This window comes from Helianthus annuus, chromosome 16 (genome assembly GCF_002127325.2).
Source record: "Helianthus annuus cultivar XRQ/B chromosome 16, HanXRQr2.0-SUNRISE, whole genome shotgun sequence".
NCBI classification, from domain to species: Eukaryota; Viridiplantae; Streptophyta; class Magnoliopsida; order Asterales; family Asteraceae; genus Helianthus; species Helianthus annuus.
In genome coordinates this window covers 191984756-191994973 of record NC_035448.2, presented here as the reverse complement: position 1 = coordinate 191994973, position 10218 = coordinate 191984756, and the positions used below count along the sequence as shown (strand labels likewise).

At 35.1% G+C, this 10218-nt stretch overlaps 2 protein-coding genes across 3 annotated transcripts in view; one reads left to right on the top strand and one right to left on the bottom strand.

The window, feature by feature from the left end:
- Positions 1-2793: 2793 nt before the first annotated feature.
- Positions 2794-7198, bottom strand: LOC110914986 (E2F-associated phosphoprotein). 2 transcript variants are annotated; one of them, XM_022159602.2, is made up of 4 exons: positions 5619-5794; positions 3634-3727; positions 3248-3413; positions 2794-3158 (listed from the first exon to the last, which is right to left on the bottom strand). In XM_022159602.2, the coding sequence occupies exons 2-4, from the start codon at positions 3725-3727 to the stop codon at positions 2915-2917; spliced, it is 504 nt and encodes a 167-aa protein (XP_022015294.1). In that variant the 5' UTR covers positions 5619-5794; the 3' UTR covers positions 2794-2914. The 2 variants fall into 2 exon arrangements, with proteins under 2 accessions (XP_022015294.1, XP_035840922.1); XM_035985029.1 differs by lacking the exon at positions 5619-5794 and adding an exon at positions 6632-7198 and having other exon boundaries at positions 2807-3158.
- LOC110920251 overlaps positions 4346-10218 on the top strand; it is a 42813-nt gene continuing 36940 nt past the window's right edge. Inside the window, exons 1-2 of the mRNA XM_035985695.1 lie at positions 4346-4351; positions 5581-5712. Coding sequence (XP_035841588.1) covers positions 4346-4351; positions 5581-5712 — 138 coding nt within the window. The remainder of the gene's footprint in view (positions 4352-5580; positions 5713-10218) is intronic.

Here is a 10218-nt window from a genome sequence, read left to right as displayed (position 1 = left end):
GTTTAACGTAAATTTTATTTTCTCTTGAAAATGAGTTGGGTCAAAGATAATACGTTTTCGTGATTATTTTTATGTATGCTTTTAGCTGGTCTACGTTCTGACATAAATTTTGTTCGGAAATGACTCGGGTCAAATATAATAAAACACCGGTAAGTACCGGTACCATATCGGTACTGGAACCGAACCGGTGTATTCGGTACCGGTACCACTTTTCCCCATTTTTTGATACCGAACGTGTACAGTGCTCATCCCTAGCGCATGTGGAACCTTACTAAACGTAATGTATTTTTTATGTGTGGATATTGTTTTTGTCATGGCATGACCTTTTTTTGTTTTTTTTTTCGGTTGTTATACCGAGCTTCGTTACCGTATTAATCCCGTTACAAAACGAAACGAATCGATAACGTTCGAATTATTTGATGAGATGAAGCATGTATGAATATGAACAGCATAGCGGCAGAATTAACCAGTAGGTTGGGAAAAAAAGAACAAAATAACAAGTATTTTACTGGGCTTGTGCTTGGTAAATAAAGGTGGGTTATTAAAGGAAAAGCTCACTAAGGATTTTATAAATAGGTCAAGAGTCAACACTCTTCTTTATATATGTTCTTCCTTATTCTTATCTTTTACTCTGTATCACGGTTACCAGTGGCAGAACTAGAAGAAAAATTCAGAGGCATCCCAAAAAACATTTTTGGACCCCAGGGTTTCTTAATCAGTGGCGAAACCCAGAAAGTTTTAAGTGGATGGTTCGAATGAAAATTTGTTTTTATACACACATTCATACATCGTGGATAAAGTTTTTAACAATTAATCTACGATAAACACATGAACTATTGTCGACTTCTTTTTAACATTACTTGAATTGATAGTTAAATGATTTGATAAATATTATTTTAGTTTTTATTGAAAAAAAAAAGTTAGAAAAATGGACACTGTTATTTATATATTTTGGAGAAAACCAAAAGAAACTATATAAAACGATATACACATTAATACAAAACAATACAAATTAAAAAAGCCAACTTCTTTTATATTAAGTTAAAATAGATTAATAAAGAAATAAATGGTAAAAACTAGTTTAAAGTTTTACTACTGAATAATATTTTATGCTATGGTGAAAACACTGGGCCATTGCATACTTTTATAAACGGGCCCATCACATCCTAGATAGATATTAATATTTAGGTCATCTTCTTCATCCTTTGCATCTAATTCCAACTATCTTAGTTTTACTCTTCTTCTTTTGTTTTTCATCTCGCACACACTCTGTGTCTCTGACTACAATAGTTTGGGAGGGTCATAACAAAAAACGGCGACAAAGTTATATAGCGATATATTCTTTGTACACCATGACAAAGAGCGATTTTCGAGTACCTGAATCAGGAAATCGATTTCCCGATGCCCGGAGTATCCACCATTCTTGTTCCATTCTTGTCGTTTTTCAGTAACTCCCTGATGTTGGAGATAACCATGCCAAACATTCTACGCTATTCCATGGTTTGTTACTGCGTTATGTGTACCTTATCTTTCTTCATAACCTCTCAGCGGAGAGTATTCTACTTGCTCTATAAGACGTTGATGCTTCTAACACTTGCTGACATCTTATACAATTTCAAGATGGTAATGATTAGCTGGCATCTTATGATGAAGCCCACATTGACGCCTGAATTTACGAAAGGTATGATAAGGATCCTGGACGATGGGCGTAGGTCGTTGGTTTGTATTTGAATTCTTAACTTTGTTGTGGAGTTTGCCAAGGCTGTGGCTTTTGCTTATCGCCGGCTACATTGCACAACACATAGGTTGTTGGTTTGTAAATGCATTGTGACTTTTGTTTTTATATATATGATAATTAGTACAATATTTATTTGAATACCAAGTATGCAGTTACGACATGTTTTATCTTTAACTACGTTTTGATATGTGATTATACTCGAAAGAATTTCATATTAGAACAATTTCCGGGTAACCGGAGCACCCATCTACTTTCGTATTATACATAAAAGCATCTGATAAAACAACTCGAGTTGGTGGAGTTTTTCTTAATCATATGTAGATCATCCATAATTAAGCAAGTATACCTCGCAAAACAGACAGGGACACAGGGTAATGGGTCAGAACAAACCGTTCTAAAATTGGTCATATTTGTTCAGGAAAGGCAAAACCAATATGAAACCAAAACATCTTGATATCTGAAGATCTTGTTATAAGCAAAAGACTTAAGTTAAATCGATTATTAAACTTCAGTTCCTGAAAGTTGAGGGTTTCCGCTTCATTATAAACTTTAAGATTTGGTTGATCAAGCAGAAACAGTATTTCCATGTAGGGGTGCACTGAAAATGAATACTTCATTCCATAAATCCCAACCACAAGATTATCGACATGTTTTGAGTCGGGCTCTGGGCTCATAAGCTCACAAAAAGTAAATTGTCTACGACGAACATTTTCTACGACTTCAACTATAGCTTCGATGCTCTTTTTAAATCCCTGTACCTCTAGTGCACGTGAGGTGTCGACATTAAAAGCGAATAGCTTGGTAAAAGATTCATCCTCCATCATCCATACGCCGAAAAGATGAACTATTACCCTCTACACTGCGTGCAACCGCAACAAGAGACTCCCTTAGTTTAGACATGGACAAAGGAAACCACCACGGGTGGTATGCTAAACTATCTGGAAGCGTTACTTCTCTAAACTCTTCACTCGTCATATCAAACGAAATCCACCATTCCCGCTACTCCTATCAGTAGCAAGCCAATAAAGAAACCATCTTAACCACCGAACAAAAAATAAAGCTAATCGATTACGAAGGAGATTGCTATTGTTTAATGAAAGCTTAAAAACATATCATGTAGGCCTTGTTTTGTACATCCAAATATAAAAACAAATTCACAAGACTATCAAAACATATCTAACACTCACTAGGAAGAACATTAAAGAAATGGTAGATCTCATCATCATCAATAACCCCAACCTCAGTCTCACAAACCGAGCAACAAACAGGACTAAACGACTCATCACCACCACCTGAACCGCCACCGGCACCTTTTCTAACTCTTTTCCTTTTCAAACTTCCTTTATCTGACACTTGCCCCTTTTTAACCTTGCAATTTACCACAAAAACAGCTCGGTATTGTGTCACATATTTTTCATGCCTGAAAAACATAAACAAAACCCAAATCAGTAAAATCAACATTACGTATTGTTAAACTTTGTGAAACTATATACTGTTATAATTATATACCTTTGGCACTCGAGGCATAGGGTTGTAAAACACGCGGGACAGCTAAGCACTGCATCGGAATATTGACCCTTCTTTTTCTTTTGAACCCACAATTGGTCTTTATCGTCAAGCTTTGGGTCATAGAACTCGGGTTTAACCGAATAGTCAATGATGTCATCATCTGAAACTGATGGTACACAATGTATCAGCAAAATAAGTCGAAATGCTTTTAATCAAACGCGTATTAACTTCAAGATTCATATAAGAATAAAATGAAAGAGAGAATACAAAGTTCACCCGTAAGCAGGCACAAATAAAGTATGACGTCTCTTATTCACAGATTTCTTCAAGGCATAGTTATCAATAGCGTCCATAGCGGACGCTATAGCAAATAGCACAAAACTTACCAACTGTTTCCTCGACAGTTTGATCTTGATTTTTTTCTTTTTCTTCACTATCAATGGATTCATTTAAAACTGCATCTTCCTTCTGTTGCGACATCTGCAAAGAGATGAGTTAAGAAAAAGTCAGAAAACACAATATAAAGGTTTTAAAAAGTTAAAGATAATAATCCGATAGCTCCAATCCCAAGGGTTAGAATGAATAGTATCATGTGTAACATCCTCTTTTATGTACATAAATCCTTACAATTTATTGATTATATCTTCAGATTCAACTTTCAAGATGAAAATGTATGATGTATCAAGGTTTAAAAGAACGGAAACGAGTTTCGAGGCGTTCTCCCTTCGCCTCACGAGGCGTAAGCCTCGAGGCGAAACGAGGCGTAAGGCCGAGGCGGAATTAATAAATAAATATAAAAATTATATATATTATAAAAATAATAATACTAACTAGTTTCATCATCAAATTCATCAAAATCATCAGAAACACACTTAAAAAGACATGAAATGCTTGAAATCGACACAAAAAGTCAAAAACATCAAAAACAGCTATCAAAATGCCCTGAGGCGCACCTGAGGCGCAGCTTTCTTAGCGCCTCAGCCTTTCTGAGGCGCATATACATTAAAAACACCATGAGGCGCGCCTCAGGCTCGTTTTTTGGCCGTTTCGCCTCGAGACGCGCCTTGAGGCGCACGCCTCAAACGTTTTTTTAAAACCATGGATGTATGAACAAATATTATAAAAGGAATACATAATATTGGTTGTGGGTGAGAAAAAATTAACAAATCCAGGTGAAGATAGAGTCGTGCTTTGCGATACCCTCTCATTATTTGGTCAATCGAAATAAAACGAAAGCGAAGGCTAACTACCTAACGCAAGTTGCAATCCCATTGGTTAGCAATGAGGCAGGTTTTCACAGTCACCAAATAATAATAAATATAAAATAAAAACAAAATAGGAGGCGGATGGATAAGAACTCCCTGTTCATGGGTGTAATTGATAATGTTTCAGACTTTCGGCAGATGCTTTCCCCAGCTGCTACACGACGCAAGCAGCTGATAAACATTCCCCCAAAGAGATGCTGATGCACATGTATAAACACAGACTGTAGGTATGTTCATGATCCGGTTTTGATGGGATATATAGGGTGAACCGGTAACTCTGGTTTTTGAAGAATCTAAACTGAACTGTTTACTGGCCAGGTTGGAGGGATCGCCCGGACCGGCCGAAAATGGTTCGGTTGGTACCGTTATTTACATGGAATTTTACTATTCATTTTTGAAAGTTCAAAAAAATGGCAGGCTTAAAAGAACCCGAACGTTTGTCCTTTTCAAGTATTGTTTAAATAAAAAAAATTGAAAAATATCTAAAGAGTATATTTCTTCACATTTTTAATATCTCAGCCGGTTTGGTTCCAAACCAAAAACCGAGCCGTGAGAGAGAAATCGAGTTTTCGCGTTCGTCTTCAACTTTTCTTACGAAGATCGTTTGAGAGGGAGAACGACAGAACGTGATGGAGTTCCAACAAGTTATATATCTATCGAATTCATTGCATTCAGCCATTATATACATACAGAACACCATATCAGGCTTTGGATTACAGAAAATTGTTTGCATAAATGGAACCTTAATGTCTATATATCTAATTCAGTCAATCCAATCCAATCCAATCCAAGTCAAGGTTAAAAACAGGATAAAACAAACAAAACTTTGTGCTATCTATCATGTATGATGCAACCGTGTTATTGCTCATTTACTTTATGCCCAAAATGCTAAATCTATGGATGTAGGAAAACAGTAGCTAGCAATTAACACAAATTTGACCCATAAAAAGGGACAGTTTCCTTCACATGACAAAATTCACGTTTGTTCATTCAGAACAAATCAACATTTAAGCTATCGATTTCAAACCTAAATAATAATTCAGATAAAATAACGAACTGAATCAGCAGGTAGAAGAAGAAGAAGAAGAAGAAGAAGAGGGGCTTACTGTTGATTCGCAGTTAAAACAGAGGGCGATTATCAAACAGGAAGAGAAGCATCCGGAAGCATCACCAGAGAGAGTTAGGGTTTTTAATTTTAAGGTTTCTTCAACGTTTTCTTTTTGTTTGATTTGTGATGTTGAAAGGCGTCCAAGTAAGTATCGATCAGCCTTAAAAGACTTAGGGAGACGCTAGTAATGGTATCGAAATTTAATATATTTGATAAAGGGTAAATTACATTTTTCGTCCTTTATGTTTGTAGCAGGTTGCAATGGATAACCTTTAACTTTAATAATTACAGTCACAATCCTTTATTTAGAAAACCCCTTACATCTTTCGTCCTTTAGCACTAACCAAATTAAAATTTTCAGTTAAGTCTATCTACTTAAGGGTATTCTGGTCATTTCATATTTTAATTTAAAATGTTCTTTAATAAATAAACACTATCTTCTTCAACCTAACCCTAAAATCTCTCCTCTTCATCTCTCTCCAACCAACCTCTACCACCACCACTCCCATAGTGACCCCACTCAGTCGGACGCCACTGCTCATGAAAAATAGGATTACACTTGATGATAAAGACAATCTTATTGCAATAAGCTAGTCCATCCAGTGGGTTCCACATGATTCACCCATCACCCGCGAATATTTCCCCTTTGTTTAGCCGTCCGATCGGAAACGACCCCTAAAGTGTCTTCCAGCCCAAACAAGGACGAGGATAAACACTTTCTTTCTCTAAATCAATCTCAATTTTCCACTTTTTCTGCCAGTTTTTCATTGGGTTTTGGTCAAGAACTGAAGAAGAACAAGTAGAAAGCCCAAAAATTTCTGGGTTTTTCTTTGATAGTGCTGAAAACAAGTATGTATTAAAGTCTGTGTGTTTTGTTTTTGGTCCGGTAACTGTTCGACGAAATGCCCCAGTGAGTATTTTCTTGAATTAGTATACGAAAAAGATTTTTTTTAGTGTAGAAATTTAAGATTGATTGCATTTTTCTGGTGTTTTGATTGCTACTAGTCATACCTTGAATCAAGTCAATTTCATTGTCTTCACTCCACAGCCTATGAAAAAGATGCTTCTTTTCACCACCATTATTCGCATCTGTAAGGGGGAAATAAGTTTTCTGGATCTGGGTTTTTGTTTTTGACCAGAAGATGAATTGGTGGGGTCGTTCACCGATCCGGGCATTGTTGATGAGAGAGAGAGGGGGGGGGGGTAATTGGGTCATATTGCAAACTTGATAGGGGTGCCGGTAACGGTGGTGGTGTATAGTGGCGGCGACGGTAATGTGTGTGGGGTGGTGACAAGTGGTGGTGGTAGGTGGCAGGTGGAGAACAAGGACGAAAGAGAGATGGGGCTTTCACATACTGAAGAGTGGGGTTATTTATATGTATTTGTATAAATATATTTTAAATATATTGGTAAAATTACTAATCTACCCTCAATGTGCAAGGCACATGTCATACTTAACTAAAACTTTTAACCAAGTTAGGGCTAAAGGACGTAGAATGTAATGCGTTTTCTAAATAAAGGACTGTGACTGTAATTGTTGAAGTCAAAGGCTATCCACTGCAACCCGCTATAAACATAAAGGACGAAAAGTGTAATTTACCCTTTGATAAATTTGATACTGGTACCGGTTTCAAAAATGTTCGGTATGATACTAGTAAGGTACCGGTATTTGAAGGTAAGTTTCAGTATTTTACCGGTACCGAGCCGCAAACGCCAAAAACTAGGTACCGAATACAAACACCGCAACCCAAACACCGTCATTGGTGATGCGGGTATAGCCCGGTGGGCAGGGGAGGGTTTGGGTGTTTACCGCTCGTTATTGTTGGTTGAGTTGAATGCATTTTACCGTTCAACGGTCATTTGCATTGACTATTTATTATTTTACTATTTTTTTTAATTTCAAACCCACTAAAAATACATGCACATATCACACCGATTTTATAAAAAGAACTCAATCATACACTCTCACATGCTCTCATTCATCTCTATACACTCAAATAAAAGGCAAGAAGACCATGGAACAAAGATGAAGAACTAGCTTTGGTCAACACTTGATTGCACGTGACCGAAAACAGATGGGAAGGCGTTGAATTTAAATTAGACTTATTTCAACAATTCTGCCAATGTGTAGGCAAAACCGATCAGCTCTTCGCGCCAAGCTTGGGTAAAGTTTCGTTTTATGTTCAGGGAGGTTTGTAAATTTCATTAACTCTACAACATTACGATGGCCAACGGTCACGACTTAACAGATGCACAAAGGATTGCCCAGATCCGTCGTGAATACCAAATTAGATACAACGGAGAATTTACTTACATTAAGCCTTGGCGATTACTAAGAAAGCATCCCTACGAGCCACAACATGTGCATCCAGATGCTAACTCCAATAGTTCTTCAGGCGCTGATGATTATTAATTATCTAGTTTGTTTACGTTAATTTATCTAGTTTGTGTTTGTTTACTTATGTAGTTTGTTTACGTTTAACTATATAGTTTGTTTACGTTTATTTATCAAGTTTGTGTTTGTTTAATTATGTACTTTGTATGGTTTATAATTTTAACTAATTATTATTATGATGTATATGATATATTTATTTATGTATATAGAAAAAAAAGGAAGAGGATATGAAGGTCCAAATGACAACGTTAAAGAGAGTAACAGATGGCCTAAGTGACGTGGCTTAAAAAGATTGAAGGGGGTTAGGGTACCCGGGTCTGGAAAACCCTTTCCCCTCCTCATATGTATAACAAGTGGAAAGAGTTTCGCCTACATCATATTGACACAAGCCGTATAATAGTAACAAGGGTCGACTAACGTAAATCAAGTGACAAATATTGATATGACTCATGAAGCCCATATCTACTTTTGTTCACCCATCAACTTTATTAAAACCACCTAATATTTACTTGTACAAACATCACCATCAACCCCATTACATTGTATTACCTAAAATGAAATTGAACCATTGAACCCAATCATACTTTGAAACATTTTTATATATAGAAACCCAGTGTTTTTATATTTTTTTCATAGTTTCCAAATCTCCACAATTGTAGATTTAAAAACCGCTTCGTTCACCCATCTCTGATTAGTCCATAGGGTGTTGTGATGTACCGATGTGTATGTTTGAAGATGTCTGAATATAAGCACTCTAAAATTAATGAATATGCTTATGTACTTTAAAATTATTATATCAATTTATTTCAAAAATTTTAATACACTCATTATAAACAATAAATATTGAGTACAAATGAGTCTTATATATAAATGAGTCTTAACATGAGAAGTGAAGAAAGATATTTTTATTTTTTTAATTGTTTATTTCATCTGCTTAAGCATAATGTTTAGTTGTAAAGATAAAATACAAATGGGTCTTAACATGAGAAGTGAAGGATTTTTTTTTTGAAATTTTTTTCATATACTTAAGTAAGATGTTTAGTTGCAAAAAAAAAAAAAAAAAAAAAAAAAAAAAAAAAATCGTGTGTTTACTCTAGTAGACCCTAGAATGGTTATAATTGTTCTACTAGTGTAAATACACGATTTTTTATTATTATTAGATTCTGGGACTAAAACACGTGGTTGACAAGATAGTAAAAACAATTCCCCTTCACTTCTCACGTTTGGTATGTTAAGCCCACTTGTACAATAACCTTGTTCTACGTGTAAATATTTCAATAGTAATTAACCTTTTTATTATCTATAATCTCGTTAAAATATTAACTAATAAGAGTGTCATCGTTTTATCTTTCTTTAAAAATTACATATATATCACTACAAAATATTATAATCATTGTTCACCCATCAACTTTATTAAAACCACCTGATATTTACTTGTACAAACATCACCATCAACCCCATTACATTGTATTACCTAAAAATGAAATTGAACCATTGAGCCCAATCATACTTTGAAACATTTTATATATAGAAACCCAGTGTAGTCCATAGGGTGTTGTGATGTACCGATGTGTATGTTTGAAGATGTTGTCTGAATATAAGCACCCTAAAATTAATGAATATGCTTATGTGCTTTAAAATTATTAATCAATTTATTTCAAAAATTTTAATACCCTCATTATAAACAATAAATATTGAATACAAATGAGTCTTAAATACAAACTAGAATTACGACCCACCGCAATGTGGCGGATATTCTTTAGTTATAACTAAATCGATTTAGGACGTGCACGTTATGTTGAACTTGTCAAACGGGAAAAAATAGACGATGTAAAACGTTCACCCACACACACACGTTGCATCGTGTTAACTCACAAAATTTAGAACGAAACGTAAAAACGTTAAACCAAAGACGCACGTTGCGATGTGTTAAGTCTCAAAATTTAGAACGAAGCATAAAGCGAAAAAATTTGCGGAAAATGAAAACTATAAAGGATCAAAGTTGAAAGTAAAAAAAGTTGTTAGGATAAATTGCAAAAAATAAAAAGTTTTGTGTTAAAAGTAAAAAAAACAAATAGTTTTGAGTTAAAAGTAATTTATGAAATACTTTTTGGTCAAAAGTAAAAAAATCATTTTTTTTTTTGAAAAACCCCCTAAAGCCAAGGTTACAATAACCATATGCATAACCATTTTTTCTTTGAAA